Raw genomic sequence first — 22,731 nt, 5'->3', positions numbered from 1 at the left:
CTCAGAGCTCATATCAGTTGCTCACTTATTCTTCTTTGGCTATGTCTAAAACTTTGTCTTTACCATAATCAATAGCTGATTGTGGAGTGATGCTACTGTAGGCATCCAAACCATCCTTACTCGCTGTTGAGAATTTTGGGTGACAGACCAATGTATTTGGGAGTTTTACTTTTCCTTACATTTTTAAGAAGTCATAGGGACTAGAATTTCAGGTGTTACGCTTCATTTCAATGATGCTGTGATCATGGGAGCAAAAGAGTATATGAACTATGGGAAAGAGCTCCGGTAGTCTAGTATTATTTCTTCCCTGAAGAAAGGTACTATGGATTGGAAATTTCTGAGTCATCTCTAAGCATCACGGCACTGTGGTCACTCTTCCTACTCAGGACATCCGTGATGTTCCCATTTCAAACATGAGCTTTGTGCCTTCTGTGGTGACACAATGCCAATTGTTGTTGTTTTTCCAACAGAAGACAAAAAGAAGTATGAAAGTTTAAAGTCCAGTAGAAATAATTTTCCCACTGTAGTGATTGTCTAGCATGAGGATTCTTTTCAGAACTTTCATTGCCATCGACTTCTGAGGCTGTGCTAATGCTTACGGGAAGTCACTGTTTTTTGTGTGGATCTATGCTTACCTACAAAAATTCCAGATAGTAAAGAGACATCAATTGCTTACTTTCCAAAAGTGCTTTCCACAAAGCTAACCTACATACAATTGAAAAATAACCCATTGCTGTTCTGCTGTCCTGGGAATCACGAAACTCAGTGATCCCCTCCATGGGTTTGCCTTTACATTCTGTGCTGTTCCCATATCTCTCTGGGGCTGATTTCTAAGAATAAACCTCACCCTTCAGTTGTTTTATCACATATGCAATGCTGAATGTTTTGTTTCATTTCTTTTAATTAAATGCTTATATATAATCCTGGAAGAGAACCACTGAGTGCTGCACTTTGAGTCATCTGCTACCTGATAACCCAGGGTATTGCATAAAGCAAGTTCTAAAAGTTGTGATGGAAAAAGTCCACACTGAACCCCCCTCCCCCATTCAGATCGATTGAGTTGCACTATTAGCTACACAACATCCCAGATTGGCTTGGATTTAAATGGGAACTGGAGGTGGTATATAGTTGAGAAACTGCCTGAAGAATTCAAGCTGTTCACATCACATGAGTTATCTGCCTATAAAGGATGCCAATCTTATTGTTATTGTGAAAAAGATTAGTCATTTTTTTGGACCACACTACCTGCAGCATATCTGGGAATGTTTGCATGAAAGGAATTTACTGGAGCCCGTGCCTGAAGACCAGAGATTAATCTCGATTTAGGAAATCATACAATGGCATGTAGTAAATGCCAATTTGCTCAGTATTATCTGCAAAAGTCACTGATTCTTACATGCCATGGGACCCCGAATACTCCAGTGAAAGGTTCATGTTGCCATTTCCATTGAACAGCATGACTCAGTCTGGATGATTTTGCCTGGACATTCCATACAGTGGACTCCTTAATCATGGCAGAAACTTTCAAGAATGGCTTGAAGAGATTTCTACCCCAATCTCTCCTGAAATCATTTCAGTTAACACCTGTGGTTTGGAGCCCAGATAGTTTTGTGTTGTTTTTTTAAAATTTGTGACTAAGGGCCTTATGCATAGCAAGGTTACCCATTTTGTCATTCTCATGGATCATTGCTGAGGCTGAAATGATATGCAGACCACATAGGAATCCTTGAGTCATATTTTTTCAGGAGACTACATTATAAGATATGTCAGGTTTTTCATTTGACAAGTGTCTGTCTTGTTCCCTTACTAGCAAGGCACTATCTGAGGAATAACTTTGTTTCCACCCAGACTTAGCAGGTATTTTCAAAAGGAACAAGGAGGCATTTTGCCCACTAAACCAGTCTGCATCTGCTTTTTCGTTCTTTTTTACTCCATGAATTAATTTTCAAGAGAAACCATGGAACTGAATTGGTTTGGATTCCAGTCCCTAACAACGGGACCAGAGTGCATGCATGTTTGCCAGCAACACCTGCAAAAGCATGACTCCCAGGGTGACCTGACACCAACAGACTGTGTAGAACCATGTCCTTTAGTGCCCTGGATGTTGATTTCTGACAGTGTCTCTTGAGGATTTAACAGAGCCACGAGTTGAACTAATCCATATTTTTCTGTGGCTTTTGAAATCACTTTTATCACAATAACATGACAAATAAAGCCTTATCAACAAAAAAGAGCATTCCTGTTCTTGTTGGCTGTTAACCAAAGGCCAAAAGCTCTTGGGTATGCCTGAGGGAAGCTGAGGGCTATAGGCTAATTAAAAAAAAGATTATTATTTACTTCTGAGGTTTTGTGGCAATAATTAGAGTAGAGGGCTATATATACCATATTATTTGTAGCAAATAGAACTGTGTTATTTCTGGTTTTCCTGTTAACTGTTCATTAGTTCAACAGAGTTGTCTGACACAAAAGCAAATAGTATAGTGGTTGAGTGCACAGGATTGAAATCCAACAGGCCAACACTGAAATCCCAGCTCCTTCTCTCACTGCCTGTATGAACTTAGGGAAGTTATTTTAATTTCTTAAGCTTCGGTTTCTTCATCTGTAAAAAGGGAATACTAGTAGTCTTTGGCTTATGAAATTATAAATAAGGATTAAATGATAACACATGTGAGGCACTTAACTCACTGGCTGGTACATAGTAAATATTCAAAAATTGATAAAGTGGTAGAGATGATTAATGTTTAATCCGGCTGTCATTCATTCAGCAAACATGGATCGACACCAATTATACAAGCCACTATTCTAAAATTGAGATTTTACTTAGATGAATAATGTGCCCCACTATCTTCCAGAAAGTAATAGTCTGGTAGGAGACAAAGAAACATAATGAGGATAAGATTTTGAGATATATGTATACATTCTTCTACAAAAACGCAAGTGAAAGAGCAACTAATTACACTCAGGCGAGTCATGACGGGCTCCCATGTAGAGGTAACATCTAGGCTTGATCTTGAAGACTAAGTGAAAGTTTGCCAGGCAGAGAAAGGGGAAAGAAAGCTTTTAGGCAGAAGGAAGAATGCAAAGACAGAGATGGGAAAAAGCACATTTGCTTTTGTAGTATCAGATAGTTTAGTATTATCTGAGTACCTAGTGCCTTGTAGGGACTGGTAGAGTAAGGATGAATAGAGGAGCTGTGACTAGACTGCTAAGTATTTTATGTTATGCTAAAGATTTTGAGTTTTATTCTTTAAGAGGTAAAATGACATTAAAAATTTTAATTAAGGCAATGACATGACCAAAGTTATGTTTTAAAAAGACTCCAGTGGATGACATCCAACTTGAAAAGAAAGGGTTAGGGAAGGGTAATCAGATGGACAAAATACTCACTCTGATTTAGGCTGTGAGTCCTTGAAGGTCAGGGATCATGTAATCTGAATAACAGTGAATACATTAATAATAGAAAGGTCAAGATTGGAGGTTTAAAGAAAAATTTGAGTCCACTTAAAACCATTTATTTGATTGATAGTAATTACTCAGTACTTAATTTGTTCTCCTGTTTGTGTCACTACAGTTACCTTGAATCCTTGAAAAAAATCAAGTCATAAATAATATTGGTTGGTGGAGACTGTAGAAAAGCTAAAAGGCTTTTAAATTTCTAGAAGTAGCTCAGAAAAGATAACACAAAGACTTTCTTTAATGTAGAAATAAAAACTGAGCCTGTTAATTAGGCATTGTTAACAGTTGAAATTCACTGGACTGCCCCAATCTACAATTTCTGTTGCATTTCTTTAAATATTGTATAAATGATGTTACTTAAAACTATGATGTAAACCTAGGTAATATGTGCTTAATGCATATATGTAGCTTTTATTTTGATGAAAAGTTACTTTTTATATAAAAACTCTAAACAAATTGCAGATTATGTGTTCAATCACATCTGTTTTCCATATTGGAAGAACTTAATTGCCTGATTTACATTCTATGAGGCCACATTGTGAACCTAATGGCAGCTACCCAAATTGGAAGCCCTGTGCCTGGGAGGAACCAACCAGTCCCTGGGATGCATGCCTGCACTTTTAACCCTACTAAGTGATGGCAAATGTCTCAAGATGGTTTGCCATTCTGACCACTTGGCAAAGAAATCTAGTCTATATTTAGAATATAATTTTTGAAGGTGTTGCTTTTATTGTATTCTCCCCTCTGGCAAGAATCAGGACTTTGTCACTAGTAACAGAGGGATTTTCATAATTTACCAGATGGTGATGTCAAAAAAGTGCTACCACAATTTAGTGTTCAAAGTCCCACTGATATACCACCTGGAGTATCAACGTTCACTTAGAGTTTAGCTGCAGGTGTTTTTGGAACACTATTTATTTTTTATTTTTTTGTAATCCTCACCCGAGGATATTTTTTTCCATTGATTTTTAGAGAGGATGGAAGGGAGGGAGGAAGAGAAGGTGAGAGAGAAAGAGAGAGAGAGAGAAACATGGATGTGAGAGAGACACATCGATTGGCTGCCTCCTGCACATACCCCAACCAGGGCCAGGGTTCGAACCTACAACCCAGGTACTTGCCCTTGACCAGGAATTGAACCTGTGATCCTTCAGTGCTTGGACCGACACTATAACCACTGAACAACACCGGCCAGGGCTAGAACACTATTCTTAAATTTCCCAAGTCAAATAATTGGGAAACTGTTCTGTAAATTTTCAACTGCAGTTTTCGTAGACCAGTAAAAGCACTTCTACTGCACTAAATCAATGGACTTTGTTATTAACTGCTAAGCGTTGGCTCTTTCCATATTGAAATACTGAGCCTTGTACATATTGATCCATTAAAAAGGCATATATTTAATGGTAATTTGGAAAGAGAACTTTGTGTTGTTAAAGCAAAATCATATCTTAGGTTTAACTAAAAGTGTCGGGAGTCCTATTTCAATTAGCTTGCTGATTTAATCTATAATCATAGTCCAAGACACTTGTTGATATTTCAGGAACATCCGAACACCTTGCTTTTCATCCCATGACCTGCGATCTTAGACATGTGGCCCCAATAGAAGCTGATTCTCAGCCCAGGGTCATACTATTGTCCTGTGGACAGTGGTCCTAATGGTAACCTTTTGTTTTTCACAAGACTAGTTTCCCAATAACAGAAGGGGAATCAATAAATGACAAAGGGGAATCAATCCCATGACAGAAGGGGAATCAATAAATTGACAAAGGGAAGCAAAAAATAGTGCGCCTTAGATAAATACCTCTGGTGAAACATTTCTATAATGAAAAGTCAATAAATGCATTTTTAAATTGCTGTTGCTATTGCCTCTGCCCCTGTGATGAAGTCCCTGATAAGCATTGCCCTTTTTGGAGGAGGGGAAGCAGGTGCCATGGAGGGAGGTTTCAAACTGATCAGCTTTGTGAGAACGCCTTAGAAGGAAAAGTCTGGGAAGGAAACAAACGAAAAGATTCTGTCAGATAACTTTGGAGTCAGGTTTTTCTGCAGCTTAGATCATGTGTGGAGGTGATCAGGATAGCAGTGTGGGAGGCAAGCTCTTGGGATTTTAATGCTGATTTCACTACTTGGTACTTAACCTGATGAGCCTCAGTTCCTCTTTGAAGTGTTCCACTTGGACAGGAGATGTTAAAAGTTTTAAAAAAAAAAAGCTAACAGATAATATTTAGTAAAATCTAAAATGTTGAATGCTCATTAAAGAATACTATTTTTAAAATGCTTTTCATGTATTTTCTCACTTAATTTCCACAATAACCCAGTAAGGGAGGTACTACTAATATTTTCATCTTAGACATGAGAAGAATGAAGGGTTAAATAAATCCTAGTAAGATCACTGAGCTGAAATTTTTTAAGACAGTCATGCTAAAAATGAAGAGTTGTAATGTATCTGTGCTATGATTGTTATATTTGCAATATTAAACTCAGTAAATGCAACTATCATTTTTACATTTCTAGCGACAGAGACACTAAAGATAGATTAGTAAGTGGATTTCTAATGCTGCCACTCTGCTTTCCTTAAGGACAGGATGATGCCTCCTTCCCGTTTGTGTTCATTACAAGCCCAGGATCTGGCACCCTCGGCACTCTGCCTGTTCTTTACATGGAGAGACTGCACAGAGCTCGATTAGAGGGTGGATGGAGCTCTGACCTTATCTGCAACGGTCCTGGGCGCCCAGTTGTATTGAGTCTTGGGTGGTCTTCTCTGAATCGTCAGTCTAAGGGCAAATGGAGTGGAAGCCTTAGAGGTGCTCTCAAATCGAGGCATCTTTTGTGGCATACGTGTAGGCAGTGGCGGTGGGGAAGAGCAGGGGACTTTTGTCCCACATGCCGGGGTGCTTTGCTACATCACCTGTCTTTTGAATCAAACTGAGCTTACCACTGTAGAAAATGCTGGTTTTCATTTGTGAGCATCCAGGATGATCTCGAATAGGCAGATCATGGTTATGATCTCCAATCCAAGATTTGTTTAGGGATTCTCAGCCTTCTGGACATGTTTTAGGTTATCATGTGTTAATTCAGTTCATTCAAAAAGCCTTTACTCTCAATGTGGAAAAGCATTATTTTAGGTGCCCTCAATACAAAGACAAAAAGATATCGTTCCTAAACTAAAGTAGCTTTTAGTTTGGTGGGAAAATAGATATGCAAGTGAACAATTACATTTAATAAGATAGTAATGGAGGTATGTGTTTATGTAGTGGGAGCTTGGGAAAGATTTCTCATAAGGGATAGGATTTGAGCTGTGAACTAAAGGAGAGAAGGATTTGGCAAGGCCTACAAACAGCTAAAGAACATCGCATTCCAGGTTGAAGGAACATTATGTTCTTTCTTTTATGAAAAAATATGTAGATACTATCCAGTAGACTATGAGAAAGTAACTTTCCAGTAAGACTTCCAAGGCAGGCTTTCTGTTTGTACAGATCTGAACCTCTTTTTCCTGTTCAACTCCATTCCTTTCTGTTCATTCTGTTTTTATCTCTGGTCTAGTACTTATGTTATCAATTGATAATCAGGTCCTATACTTGTACCTGTTTTATGTATGGATGTGATATATTTTCTAATTTGCTTATTCATGTCTCAGGGGCTCATAAAATGTCTGCTATTTAAAACTTACATTTGACATTCTCTCTGCCTCATGTTACCCGGACTCTACACAATAGTGTTCTTGCTGTACCTAAAATATGCATGCTTAATAAATACTTATTTTATGATGAAAATGATTTTATGAGTGTCCTGGCTGTAATAAGGAAATAATTGAGATGCTTGATTCACCAAGTTCACAAAAATACTACTATAATCAAGTGAAATGACAATTGACTAGAATTCTTCAAAGTGATCCTGATGGAAAAGTGCCTATTATTAATTTGCTTCATGCTTAAGATACTTCCTTTGCAATCACTTGTATCTTAATAGTAGAGTATTTTGCTTGAGCAACAAATAATTTTAAAATTAACAAATGCCCTGAAGTACCATATACAGATGATCCCCAAACTTACAATGGTTTGACTTATAATTTTTTGACTGTACAAGGGTGAAACAGTGATACACATTCCGTAGAAACTATACCTTAAATTTTGATCTTTTCCAGGGCTATCCATATGCAGTACTATGCTCTCTCATGATGTTGGACAGTGGGAGTGAGATGATGTTGCCCAACTGTAGGCTAATGTGTTCTGATCATGTTTAAGGTAGGCTATGGTGTTTGGTAGGTTGGGTGTATTGAATGCATTTTCAGCTTAATGATAGTTTATAAAGATGTAACCCCATTGTAAGTCAAGGATCATCAGTAGTTCAAATACTAATATGTTGCTTCAATTTCCTCAGTAATAGGCCTACTTTGTTTAACTCTAGTGACAGAGGAATTACTTCCTACACCCCCCTTCTTTCCAGACTATTCTATTTCATTTCTAATAACTCTTCTTATGTAGGTCCTAACTGTGCCTTGCTCTCAGCTTGCCAGTGGAAAAGGGGATAATTTTGTAATTTGGCAATGTATGGAAATATTTTTGGATGTCACAACTTGAGGTGTTGATGACATCCAGTGTAGTGAAAAGAGGTCAGTGATGCTGCTAAACATCCTACAATGCACAGGGCAGGTCCACACAACAAAGAATTATCTATCCCAGTAGTGCCAAGGTTGGGAAACTGCTCTATATTCAATTTATTTATCCACAAAAATATTAATTTTTCCATTCAGCAATCTAACACTTGGACACAGCTAACTATATTGAAGGCTTTGTACCTCCAAGTACTTCAACTATTTTTCTGATTTGCCAGTAATAAGACCAGTAATTCATGTATGACTCTTCCCAACAGCATTTGAATTTAAAGGAGGAATGAATAATTGAGGGAGGGCAATGACTAATGTAAATTGACTAGTGGTGGTCTACTTTCACACTGTGGAATTAGATAAAGGAGGAATAATAGAGAGGGGTCTTTATGTGTTGTTTTCTTCTATCTGGAAAAAAATCTGATACTGCAAGGGATTAGTTTAAGGACTTATTCTTCTCAGAGACATGATGGGAGCATTGCATGGCATGTCCAAATCTATGTCATGATAAACGGTGTTATAATGATCTTCTCCCAGGGCTAGAGAGTTCCTGGAGTATTAATATTACTAAAAATTCAGTAAAAGTGTCTGATTATACCACAGATGGGAAGAGGTAGTAAGATCCTTTCAGGGCTCTCTTCTGCCCTTTCTGTGAACTCAGCTTTGAAATGCCATCTAACCCAAATCCCCATTTGTTGCTGAGGTCACTTTAACACTAAGGGGCACAGTTATAACTAGGTCAATTTATACCTGTCATGTTCCAGCTAAAATTTGCTCCAGCTAGGCAAGAAAGATTGACAATGATATATCCTCTGAAAAGAGTGAGGAACATTTTTATAACATTTCAAAGGACATTTTAGACTGGACGTCTTAGGAGCTCTAACTACAGTCTATTTGAAAAAGTACAAACATAAACACTGCTGCAAAATAAGTATATCACGTAGACAACTGCTCAGCTAAAGGCAACCAGCCTGACTCTCTTCTTGAATAAATACCATTTCCCCTGAATTGGGTGGACTGCAGACTTATAGAAAAGAGAACAGTCTTAAAAATGCTTTGAAAAGAAACTTATTTACTGGGGGTAGGGGTGGGGGTGGGGAGAGACACTATGTATACTTGCTAATAAAGAAGGATTTTGATGGTAGCTTTCATTGATTACCAATTTGAGAAATCAATACTGTTGCTTTATAAAAGGGACCACCACAGAGTAGTAAGTCTTACTTAATAAGAGCATTAGGAAAATAATTATCCAGGTCTTCATCAGTGGTCATACAGCTTAACCCAGCAAATCATTAAGAATTTCTCCTTTCATGTAGTTTTGTTAACTGCAACAAGGCCTATTGTGTGAACTCACACAGAGGGGCATATCTCCTCTACTGACTTCCAAGAGAAATCTCCTTTAGTGGGAAGATAATGAAAGGAGAGGAAGCTGGAGAGAACTCACCTCCTGAAGAAAATCTGCCCAAATGGGGTTGTGACCCAACCACAAAAGGGAAGGTACACAAATGTTATCATTTTCTGTAATTCTCTCTCTCTCAACAGGCAGTTTTGGGACTGAAAACTCTATGGACCTGGTTTGGGACTGGATGCTACAATTAGATGATAGTAATTTTTAAAATTGTGTGGTGGATCTCTACTAGTACATTTCTTCTAGCATTTCACCCTCTTTTTTCCCCCTGCTCAGTTCAAACAAAGACACTTTCCAGTAAATATTCAGGAAGTTAAAAGTAATTAAAAATGGATGGTAGTTTTGACTGATGTGCATGGATCTTTGAAACTATGAGCTACACACTGTCACTATAGTTACCAGACATATGATCAGAACCAGGCTAGAAGAAGGGGACAAGTGTGAGAGGTACCCCAAAAAATCCTCTCTGCTAGAATCTTTTCCCCATTAGTGTACAAGAGTGCCTTTAATTCACCATTAGAAATGTATTGTTTTGGATGGCCACTGACTATTTTTTTTTTTAGAATCCTTAATAAAAGGCAGATATATTTCCAAAGGATAACATACTTGAATTATTGGCTATATAAAAGTTCCCTAAGACCTCTCATTCATGGTGCCTAGCTGAAAGCAAGGCTTTGTGGGAGTGTTCCTTGGAAGACAGCCCAGAGGTATGGACAAATTGCTTCACCTCCCAGCCTACCTTGGCTGGGACCAGTGTATGGCCTAATCAAGACTGAGCAGTCAGGACACCTGGGGGCCATGGAGGAGGGGGCGAAACCCTTTCCTTCCCTCCCTCTTCAGCACACCTTCCTACTCCTGTCAAGATCTCTGTCCTCATGCACACGGATACCTGCCACAACTCTCTGATCAACCTCCTTACATCCAACATCTCATTGACACTGTGGCCCTATTAGCCTTTCTCCAGTGCAACTTTCATTCTATCAGTCATCCTCAAACTTTTCTGAATGTCATTTCCTATCTTCGAGCCACATGAACATATTCTGAATTATAGTCACTGTTATTTCATAGTAGCATTGTACCCACAGTCAGATTCTAAGTTACGTGATGTGAAGGCTGTGCGCTCTACTACTTTAGTGGTCTCTCTAATCCCTGCAACAGTGAGACCTTTATACAGGCTGACTTGCTGATGAAGTACTTGGGGGAGCAACAACGACTTCATGGGACTGCGGGGCCACTGGGAGGGCAGGCCAGAGAGCTGGTTTTAGATGTGGCTCTTCCATTGACTTTTCCTAAAATTTTAATGCCATTTATTGAATCTCTTGGTTTTTGGTGAGGCATTTCCCACAGTCTCTTAATTTATCCTTCAACAACTTTTTAAGATAGAAGCTATTTTCCATATTTTATAGGTAAGCTAGTACATGTTGGGGTTGGAATTTAAACCCGAGTCTTTCTGATGCCAAAATCTACATTATTTTCAGTAGAGCATAATAGTTTTTGTTTCTTTATTTATATTATGGAGACAAAAACCACATTAGCATTAGTGACTTTATGGTGATATGAACCAGATAAATGGAATAATACACCAGGTCCTTTGATGACTAAGAAGTGGCTTCTTCCCTTATGAACAGTACAGGATTTTAATAGCCCTGTTTTTCTCTAAAACAATCTGCTTCTTTTGAGGAATATATAGGTAACAGAGTAAAATTAGATTAAAAATATCTATTTGACTGGCATAATTTATTAATTACTTTGGATAAATAGATATTTACACATCTGCTATAGAGTGCTATTTACTCCACCGGAAGAAGCTAAGGTTAGAAAGACATGTACATAACCCCTTACTAGTGGTAATATTGGGTATAGTATAAATATTTATGAAATGATTGGCACGTGTCTGGTGAAATTTCTATGGAAGTATGACAGATGTATATTTTTAATTCTCTCTTAATAGCAAATTCCACCTCTCTGGATCCAAGTGTAGAAATTGTGGCAAAATTACCATGATATGCTTTGGAATGTGCAATATTTTCTATCTGTCTAATGAAGTCAAAGGGTGTTTATGAAAAATTAATTATCTTAATTACTCATAATATGAGGGTGTGCTCTGAAGAAGGAAAGAAATTTTAAATAGCTCATTTAGAACAGCATGAAACTGTATATAGAATTTTAAATGCCATGAATCTGGGATATAGAAATAAGGTTATCTCAATGCAAATAAAGCCAATTTAAGTGGTTTGTGACATATGAAGACAGCATGAGTATAGTATGGCTTTCTCTAGTGCTTGGGGTTTTGATTATAGTAATTTGGTAAGAAGCAAAGTATATGACTCCTAGAATTATGACCTTTCACTACTGGGACCAGAAAAATAATATTAAACTTCAAGTAACAGATAGAAATCATATGGGGTGGCTGAAAGAGGCCCGAAGTACAAAGGATCTACCTGAGTCCTAGTTCTGGTGCTGCCTACCATGGGGAGTTTTACGAAGTCAGTCCTGGGGCTTGGGGAAAGGATCAAGTTGAATTCTGCGGCCCTGTAAGTGAGCATTGCAAGAGTTTGAATAACATGTTCCTTCTTTCCCTAACAAAATTATGAGAGCCAGTTACCAGCTTTTTATCTAATTTAAGTTGAGAGCTGAATTGTTCCTCTTTTTTTTTTTTTTTTTGTAGTAATTTTCTGGCTTCTGCATAAATTTTCAGGTTTATACCATGAGAAATTGTTTATAATTTATCTCTGAACAAAACGATGCTTTGGCATAAATTAGTGTGAAAAAATAGGGCTCGGTGATATTGAACCTTCTTGTGGTTGATTTTATCAATGACTTCAGTTCATTACTCCACCATACACCCACAGCCTTGTGATGTAACTGTGCTGTACTTGTCCTCTGGGCAGGACTTATTTCCGTACTCCTTGACCCTGGGCTGAGACCTGTGAGTTGCTTTGATAATGGGATGTTAGCAGATGTGATGCAAAAAGTAGCTTGTTAAGTTTGTGTGCACTTGACCTCTGCCATCATTCTGAGAAGGATATGCCTGGTCTAGCCCACTGAGTCCAGTTAGAAGATAAGGGACAACCTGGAGCAGAGTCACTGCTAGCTGAACTAAGCCTTGATCAGCATATTTCTGTTGATCTTTAGACTTCTAAGCTATAATAATAAATAATTTTAGTTTTCAGTCACTGAATTTTGGGATAGGTTGTTATGCTGCAGTAGCTAACTGATATATTTCTAAATAAATTTCAATGCTGGAGACTGTTCTGACTGCAAACTTATATTATTGAATACCCATAGATATGAACAATTATACTGTCAATATCATCAATTGATCAAGATATTAGGATAGCTTTTTTTTGTTTGTTTCCCAGTGACATAAAATGAAAGAGACACAGGATTTTAGCAGTAGCCCTCGGCAGTCTTACCTGTATGGAAACACTGCTGTAAGAGCCACCAATGACCCCTGCAATGAGCAGTGGGCTATTTTCTTGAATGGCAGGGGATCCATCAGGACACATATGCTCAGCTTCATCCACTTTAGTCAAAGATGCCCTGACAAATTCCAGTGATTGCTCTAATGCATAGGTATCCCTTGAGCACGTATCCAAAATGTGAACACCCAACTTCACTCCTGGTAGCAAGTAATTGTCTTTGTTGATTTCATCAATAGCAAACAACATGGCTTCCAGGCGTTGAATCCCTCGGTCTTCATTGATTCGCCCACATTCTTCAGTTCCAGTGCCTTTTTCATTAATAGGAAATAGGCCCCCTAAAACGAGGTCGCCTTCTATTTTAATCTCCCTCCTTATAAAGTTATGGTCCCCTAAAGAGAGTAAAAATCCCTTTGAAAACAAAGCTAAGGTAAGAACTTGGAGTCTTGTCAACATCTTCATGAATCCCGTTTCTGTACCTCTCGGAGATATCAGTGGATGGAGCCAATATTGCCCGCTAGACTTCCTCTCTCATTTCCAAACCGGATCTTTGGCCTTTCCTTCATATAAAGGAAGAACAGACTAGCAGAGCCTGTCACCAAATTCCTAGAGAGATAAAAATTATATGAACAAGAATGGTAAAGAAGGCAACAGTGATTACATTGATGGTCCCCATTCAAACCTTTGAGGGGATAATGCCTCAGAGCACCATTTACTAACCACACACTGCACCAGACACTCTCCCACAGCATCCTCAAGCAGTCCTTACCACCCACTGTGATGTCGATCTTAGTGGTCCCAGCTCCCAGAAATGAACACTAAGGACTAAAGAGGTAAAATATTATAACAAAGTATACTTAGAATGGAGATAGTGCTCAGACTGGTTTTCCTAATGCCGGCTTTGGTACTCTCTCTCCTGAGTTATTTACTTAGCTATTGGAGGCTAACAACTTGGCATGAGTCTTATCCCCTCTCCTTCAGCTACATTTATAACCAGCCCCCTTTTACTCATCCTTCCCTTTCCATTTGGAAGCAAAACAAAACACTGTTGTAACTCTGTCACCATTTCTGAATTCCTACCATCACACCCCTGTCCTCCCTTTATAGGTGACCTCTTCTAAAGAATTATCTGCAACATTGTCCCCACTTCCTCTTATCCTAGATGCTCGCAACTCACTGCAATCAAGATTCTTTCTTCACTGCTCTAACAAATGGCTTTGGGAAAAGCTACTACTGATCTACTAGTTTCTAAATTCCATATACCCACTGTAGTCCTCATGTCACTTGACTTTAATTGAAATCTTGACTATTTTCTACCTGTTGCAAACTTCTGGGTTTCTGTTCTCATGCTTCATTTCTGATGCCAACTCAAATCCCATTGTTGATCACCCCCACCCCGGCCCCATTCCTGAGCTACTTCCTCCAGGGTTCATAGTTTCAACCACCACTTGAATGACTCCTAGGTTAACTGCCTGCTAAACAGCTCTACCCACACACCCCTCTGACACGTCCAGGTCTATAAGTCATAAACTCTCGCTTATCTCTGTGAATGGGTCTTCTCTGTACCCAGGCTCTCAAGCCAGAAACCTGCATGCTAGAGCTCTTCTCATTTCACCCTCTCCTATTTTCTTTCAATTAGCCACTAAGTTCTGCAGAGTCTATCTGCTTAACTCCTCTCAGAGCCACCTAGTCTTTTCTATCCCCACTCTGCCAGGCTCTTATTATCTCTAACAAGACCAAAGCAGTAGATTCCTAGAGAGCTGCTACCAACTTCCAAAGCACCTTTTTGTAATTTACCAAAAGACAACCTTCCTCAATTACAAAACTTTAAAATTTATTATTGTATAACCTGTACAATATAGATGATGGGGATAGTGTGACTGCTGGAAGCTGCCTCCTCCAGCCAGAGTTAGGCAATTCCTGACAGGCCCTCATGTTTAGAAGAGTGCAGAGAGCACTAGTGCTGGGATTTGCACAGTAGATTGTAGCTTAAGACAGTTCCATAAATTGAGCTCCTTTATACAACATAGGTTAGAAAACATGCACCTTTTAGGAATCAGGCAAAGTCTTGCTGTGAGGATCATGTTTTTGACAGTAGGCTAAGGTCCTCCCAGGGATCTTTCCAAAACGCTGGTATGGAGCAGCCCCACTGCATGCACAGAAACCAATGGATCTACTGTTGTACTGCTTGTCACTCAGCTTTCTAGCACAAGAGCAAACTCTGGGCAGCACACTCACTCTGCTTGCCCACCCTTCTTCCTCCTAGGTGAGGTAAGCTCATATAACACTCAGAGTTAGGTGAGAGAAGTGATGACAGGGATTTCTGGAGCATTCTCCCGATGGGGTATAGTTGTTTGACCCTGTAGCAGTCTGCTCCCCTGCTTTAGTGCATCATTGTGGATTGGTGGCGTGTCATGAAGGAGGGACCTCTCCTGGCTGTTCCTCTACTCAACCAGGATGCCTGAAAGTCATACCATCTGTGTGTTCTCAGATAAGTTAGCAAATGTGAACACTTTGAATGGTGTCCCATTGAAGGAAATGCTCTAATGCATAATCTTAATTGCTGCTCAGAGAGGCCCATCTCCTATCAATCTATATCTACTTCCCTTTGCCTCTAGGTTGGAGAATGGACTTCTTCACACTCCATGATCTTGTTCCTGACTATCTCTCAAGTCTCACTGTTCACTGTGAGCATGAGCTTTGTCTCACTTCTGCCTTCAAACCTATGCTTCAGCCATATTGAACTATGTTCACTTTAGTGGACATCAGGACGTTGATGACCTCTTGCTTTTGCTCATATTGTTCCCTTGGCTGGAAATGCTGTTCTATATCCATTTAACTGGTAAACACCCACTTATTTAAGACTCAATAGTCACTACCAGGAAAGGCCAAGAATTCTTTCCTATCTCCCTTCCCCATGTTTACTTCCTGCTTTATATTCCTGCTGTAGCTAGTTCAAGAAATATTTGCTATTGCTATTACTATTATAATTCATATTTATTTCCTTTTCTGCTCATTGGGAATAAATGAAATGGCACAGCATTTAGGATTTTTAAAGTCTGAAGAAAGAAACAAAACTCAACAAAAAAAACCAAGTCAGGGATAAGTCCAGTGTTCAACATTTTTGACATTTCCTCCTTCTCATGTTAGCAGTGCCCTTTAAAACCCAGATTCCCACATGCTTTCTGTTGCTTTTGCACGGAGCAAGCCATGGGTTGTTTTCTTGACACACACAAGTCCTCTGGGTTTTGTTTTGTTTATTTATTTAGGTGTGAACCTCGGCAATGACGGCAGCAGTCTTGGAATGCTCAGTGTCAACCCAGAGCCTCTCTGGGAGATCTGGTCCAGGGCACCAGAAAGGGTAATAATAATAATGTTTTAAAAAGTTGATACTGTCGTAGAATTTTTTAAAATTTCATATCAATTTCTGGTCTCTCTTTGATCTTTATGTGCAATTCCCTTTGAAGCAAAATTGCCATGGAAGGCAAAAGACACTGCAATCATTATCGCTAATACTAAAGAAGCAGATATTGCTCTATAAAATAATTGTTTTATGTGCCTAATAAAAGAGAATACTTAATTAAAAGAAGGTCTTACCATTATGAAAAAAATGCAGGTATCTCTTGAACATGAAGTTTGACTACTCAAAGGGTAAAGATAACCTCGTAGCTTATGGAAAGCTTAATTCTCTCTGGGGAAAATGCTCTTAGTCAAAGATGACTTCAAATGAAATATAAAACTACACTAAAGCAACAGTATCTATCAGTCCGCCGGCTTCCCAGGTAGGGACCGCATGTTTTATTCATCTTTGTGTGTTCAAGGCCTGGCATAGTGTCTGCAACCAGGAAGGTATTCAACAAATGTTTCTTGAAGACACAACAATTATGTTTGCAAATGACTCTTTGTTATTTTATTTGTGGCATAGAAAATGGGGATTCAAGCAGAGAAGTGAATTGTTTTATTTCATTAGCTACCTAATCATCCCTAGTTCTCTTACCCTGTTATGCTCTTTGATAAAACTGCCAACAGGTAGAACTACAGGAATTACTTTGTATATCTGCAGGAGAAAATGCTGCCTTTGTATTAGGAACTCGCGGCTCTGATGGGTCCCTAATACACCAAGAGGGATGCATTCCCAAGATGACCTATATTTACTTCTTAAGTTTTTGATTAGGAGAATACTAAATTAGGCACATGCATATTATCCTATTTCAAAGCTTTGGAGAGGCATTCATTCATCAAATATTTATTGAATACCTACTATGTGTGTGCTAGGCCATGAGCTAGATACCCAACTGTAAACAATGAATATTATCTCTGCTGTCAACATTCTAAAGGCTTAGATATTTTTTATGTAGACAGTGATGGAAAAGTACTGCTCTCTTTTTCTACCACCTTTATCATTTGTGAAAATCTTAAAAATAAATACATCATAGATTTCCTTTAACATGGCAGTTGTTATGAAGGGCTGACTCAAAAAACAATCCATTACAAATTACATGTATTATATATATTTAGAAATTAGATGCAAGGATCTTAAAAACAAGTTGACTGACAAAAATATTATGTAAAATACTTTTCCTTAAGTCCTCTGACAGGGCATCTTTAAGTGACATTGAATGTATTCTTAGAGAATTACAAATTACAAATCAATTAATGTTTAAATATACTGCCTTAATATTTTCTTATTTACTTTTTCCTTAAAGCAGAATTTATAATGATTAAGATCGTAAGGCCAAGCATAATTTTAAAACATTTAGCATTGTTTAAAATGAAGCCCTAAGAAACTAGAAGAATGAGGAAATTAAAATTTAACATTCAAAAACAGACAAACATGCTTAATTCAATGCAACTGTTTATCTCCTTGTAACAGTTTATCGGATTGTGGGAAAGGGCACCAACTACTTCTTTTCAGGTTTTTTAAATGATAAATCAGCCAGCAGCACATCCCCCAGATAAATAGGCTCCCTACTGCAGCCACATTCACATGCAGCCGGAGAATTGCAGCTCTGCAGTCAAAGTTCTTCATTCTGGCATGATGAGTGATGTGTCAACTATAAACAAGCATGTGTAGCCCTCTCCGCAGGCTACCTGCTCACCAATGTTTTATTAAAACATGTATTATAAAGTCTCAGAAGTTTTCTGCAAATATAACCCCTGGGATATATGGGCAGGAAGCATTTCTATACTCTGCATATGCTAATATGTATTTTCCTTTGTCTCTTGACTTTGCACAGGGACTTATTGTGGAAAATAAAATCCAGTTTGACTCAATGAATAAGCAGTTTATCCAGGGAAGATATAATGCCAGAAACCCTGCTTGCTCTTGCCTACAAATAAACCCTTAAGTTGTGGAAGGGCTTCTGAGCCTGCACTCAAAGCCTGCACACCCAACTGATCTGAAGAAAAGTTAGGGTAGGTGCAACATAGGCAGTTTGACTATAAATTTGATTATACATTTTTCAGCTGCCAGAATTACAGGCAACAAAAGACATGGCCTTGTTCTTAGATTGCCATTTTCAATGGAGTAAACAGAGGCTGTGGCTACGCTGGCATTATTAATAGCAGGACATATCATTGCACAGTTCTAACTCCTTTACTCTTGCTAGGGAACAAAGGTAATTGTTTTCCAGAAGCCTTGAATAAATTATTATGAGTAGCTGACTATTTAAAACCCAGTAACTTTTTATCAGATCTAGCTTAAACTGTCTACTCTTTTGTAGACTTACATTACTCCATTTGCGGAATTCCCATGTAGTTTGTTTTATGTTTATCAGGATGATTGCATTTTGTTTTATATTTATTTGCCTAGTTTTTTAAAGTTGAAACTTAAAAAACTGGTTTTCTTCCCCATTAGATTGTAAGCTAATGGATATCAAAGACAATGCCTTGAACACCGGTGTGTTTTCCACAGTGCCTCACATAAAGTTATCAAATGTTGGTCAAATGATAAATTCCAAGTAGTATGACGGTTTTTTAGAGACTGGTCAGGGGATTGAAAAAATTATTTGTAAATTTCATTCAAAGAATGAAGAAGATTGCTGAAAAGAGCCCTTAAAAAAGTTATTGTAGGTCAAGATTCAACTTTGGCACTAGAGAAATTCAGCCCAAATACCTCTGATCTTTTCTTTGACTTTGAATTGATGATTTTTTAAGAAAAAATATAAAGTAAAACTGGAAAAGTTGTGAGCACTTGGAGGAATAGAAACATTAGGACACACGTTATTAATCTGATAGATATTAGGAGGAATGGAAAGCAACACACCAAATAATTCTTTGAAAGCATGAATGACAAAGCACAAGAGTGGAGGCCAAGCCTCTGTGTTAAGATTTGAAGTCAGGGAGGAAAGTTTTGCACTCTCTCAACTTTTTCTAATTTGAAATCCTACAATGTACATAAGCCCCCCACCACTACCACCCAAAATAGTTCCAGTTATGAGAATGAATTGATCAGGCCTTTTCTTATGAGCCTGTTTTACTCATAGAGTAGGTGAAAGAAACCCCAGAACCTGGTGACTACATTAAAAAGGGGGCACATTGCCTAGCCGGGTGTGGCTCAGCAGTTGAGCGTTGACCTAGGATCCAGGCGATTGGGGTTCGATTCCGGTCAGGGCACATGCCTGGGTTGTGGGCTAGCCGATCAATGACTCTCTCATCATTGATGTTTCTATCATCTCTCTCTTTCTCTCTCCTTTCCTCTCTTTGAAATCAATAAAGATATATTTAAAAAAAAATAAAAAATAAATAAAAAGGGGGCACTGCTAATTTGCATGATGAAGCCAGAAAGGGGTGGTGATGAAGCCCAAAGGAAAAACGCTCACTTCACTACTTTGCCTTGGACACCACCCCCTCCAAAGTCATAGCTCTTATTTCCTTTATCTTTGGAATTTAGCAGAAAGTGTCTTTATGTGGTAGGCAAACAGACGCACAATTGTGCTAAACTTTGGTCCTTAGGGTAATTGCTAGTAATTTACTTTTAATCAGTAATGTTAAGTTGATCACTCCCCTTGAAAGTAAATCGTTGTTTTTCGAAATGCCAGCGTGCACAGGATTTTCCTGTGTGTGTGTGTGTGTGTGTGTGTGTGTGTGTGTGTGTTGCCTCCTCAGCTGTTTTTGCATCCTGAGCTTCCCAACCTCATTGCAAAGCCTTGGAGTGGAGCCTCCCCAGCGGCCTGCAGCCCGCCTCTTCCCCTTTGCCCTTAGAAGCTGCCAAGTCCGGTAGAACTTACAGGTTCATGGGCAGGAGCAGAGAGCTCAGGCCCCGGGTTTGCCAAAATCTCTCTCTCTAGCTCCGAACACAATGGTAATGGGAAGAAATGGAATACTGTTCACAAGAGAGCATTTTTACCTGTTGGCAATATGATCCATTAAGTGGCTATTATTAATAATGTCCTCTGTATACACAGTCCTTTCTCCTGAATAATGTCAAACTGTTTTGTGCAATGAATTAACTCTTACTGCTTCCTGATGAGAATTGCATTGTATGTTGCTGAAGAGAGAGAGAGAGAGAGAGAAAGAGAGGGGGGGGGGGAGAGAAACTCAAATTGTTCAAAGTTGTAGTGAGAAGTAAATTTAGAATTGGAATTTAAGGAGGCTTTTATCATTATTGACCAATAAATTCTTACGAAACAGAACATATACACGTTTCCACAAAAGCATCACCCCCATCTCTCCAGTTTTCCTCAGCATGTAAATGGTAAAATGTTTGAACAGCACCATCCTTGCCTAGAGCTCAATGAAGTCTTTAGATTATCTATAGCCAGTTTCTGCTTCTGACCATGTTAAAGTAACTGATATTGTACTTGCCTTCCTCCTGAAAATAGCTATACAACTGGACAAAACATAAAAAGCAAACTATGATCCTCGAGAGAAAGAAACACATGAGGGAAGCCCCAGGATGAACCTCTGAATTCCCCAACATTCTGCATGGAGGCACTTTTCTGCTGGGAGGCAATGGCAGTCTAGTTGACCTCAACAGGCAGAGATCAGAGTTGGGTTGTGAAGTGGTTGCAATTTGTGGGGCAGAGAGCTGCATGGACATGATGAGCATAAGCGTTAGCCTGTATTTTCCTTTGTACTTTGACTGATTAGCATCCATTTCTAAGTGCACGTCCAAATGTGGGCAGCTCCTGACGTATGGCTATAATTTGAGGCTTAGATTTTCAAAGAGCAGGACCAACATGTCTCTTGTATAGCTTGAACCTTTAAACTGATTCTGAGCTTATCTATGTTTTAAAAAAGACCAAGGGTAACACAAAACCCTCCCATAACACAGCCTCAAGGTGTGCTTTCCTTTCTTTGTGTTACACCCAAGTTATCAGCATGAAATTATGGCACTGGCTGTTACACAAAGACCCATTTCCCCAGGCAATAAAGGGAGAGGAGCAAACACAAAAGAGTGCATACTGTATGCAGCTGCTTCTGTAAAAGCCAAAACCAAGCAAACACAACCTATGGTGTTGGAAGTCAGCGCTGGCTTCACTCCTAGGGATGTGGGAAGTTAGACTGGAAGGAGCATGCCAGTGCTTCTTGAGTGCTGATGACGGTCTGCCTGTTTATTGATCTGGATTCTTGTTTCATGGGGGGAAATTTCAGTTTGTGAAAATTCATCAGGCTGCATAATTATGTATTTTACACGTCAATGAAAATTTAAAATGAAAAAGCCAGGCTAAAGTGAAACAGGATGACTAGCAGGTGGCTGTGTCTTTTTAAAGAATGGTTTTCTGTGACAAATTGGCCCCAGGGGTATTGACATAAATTTACAACTGTGGGCTTTTTGAGGACGGTAATCCTGATGAGAGGACTGAAATCAGGAGCCTTACCTCACTGGGAATGAGTGTTGGCCATGCAGGGGCCTTCTTCTCATTATAATGGGAAACCAGCTACCTTGCTTGCCTTCCTGGGTCCAAGCAGAAACCAGGAGTCTGAGTGTAAATGACAAATATACCAGGTCTGACAATCAGTACCTGAGACCTAACAGCTCCGGCTGGATGGGAATAGAAATGTGAAAAGCGAGCTCTAGCCGGAGTTGCTGAACCTCAGGCTCATTCTGAAGAGGCAGCTGCTGCTTTCACAGTCTGCGTTCTGAAAAGTGAATGGAATCAATCTTTGGCTTTATTATGTTCCAGCATTCAAGAAATTCTGTTCAATAAGTTTTTAAAAAACCCCACTATAGTACCTATTATGTGCCAGGGCCTCTGGCAGTTTGCAAGGATATAAAGATGAGTGGGGCAGCATCCCTTGCTAAATACAGTAAAAAAAGGGTTTCTTGGGACTATGTTAATCATCCAAATTTATTCTGGCAGAGCACTCCAGTGCGACAAACCTAATGAAGACCAAAGGCTCCTCTCTCGTTGTCGTTGTCGTAATTGTTTGCTTCTACCACACAGCTGGGGATAGATCACCATTTTGGGGTAGGACGGGCAAACCGTCAGGCAAGAGTTCCAAGGGCTACAGATGCCACTGCTCTTTCCAGAACAAATTCATCCAGTTGATTAGCTGGTTAACTCATGGGCCCAAGATCAAAATGTTAGTAGGTAGCAGTCCTGAGAATATATCCCAGGCATCTGCTTTGATTATATTCCTTATGCTCCACATTTCTGGTTACAATGGGCTCTCATATTTAAAAAGCTCACAAATCATTGTACAGAAAGTTGATTTCAATTATCCTTCCTATCCCACTCTTTTAGGTACACATCTTTCTCTATACTCAAGCTTGCGTCAAATCCTGGTTGTTGTTTCCATCATATTTGGCTTTCTTCTCTGTTACTACTGTTGGATAACATCAGTGTTCCATTAATCTTTGTTTCTGACCCTCAGCCTTTTTCTGTTTGGACTTCACACAC

The 22,731-nt window shown here is 39.0% G+C and overlaps 1 protein-coding gene across 7 annotated transcripts in view; it reads right to left on the bottom strand.

Moving 5' to 3' along the window:
• The window catches only part of GRM3 (glutamate metabotropic receptor 3), a 207,274-nt gene that overhangs the window by 75,008 nt on the left and 109,535 nt on the right, over positions 1 to 22,731 (bottom strand). For 5 of the 7 annotated variants that reach the window (XM_081147569.1, XM_081147572.1, XM_081147570.1 and 2 more), the window contains one exon: positions 12,881 to 13,492. In XM_081147569.1, coding sequence (XP_081003695.1) covers positions 12,881 to 13,348 — 468 coding nt within the window. In that variant the 5' untranslated portion in view covers positions 13,349 to 13,492. The remainder of the gene's footprint in view (positions 1 to 12,880; positions 13,493 to 22,731) is intronic. The other 2 variants (XM_081147575.1, XM_081147574.1) reach the window with 1 other exon arrangement.

Source organism: Miniopterus schreibersii (genome assembly GCF_964146895.1).
Source record: "Miniopterus schreibersii genome assembly, chromosome: 9".
NCBI classification, from domain to species: domain Eukaryota; kingdom Metazoa; phylum Chordata; class Mammalia; order Chiroptera; family Miniopteridae; genus Miniopterus; species Miniopterus schreibersii.
This window is presented reverse-complemented; position numbering and strand designations above follow the sequence as displayed.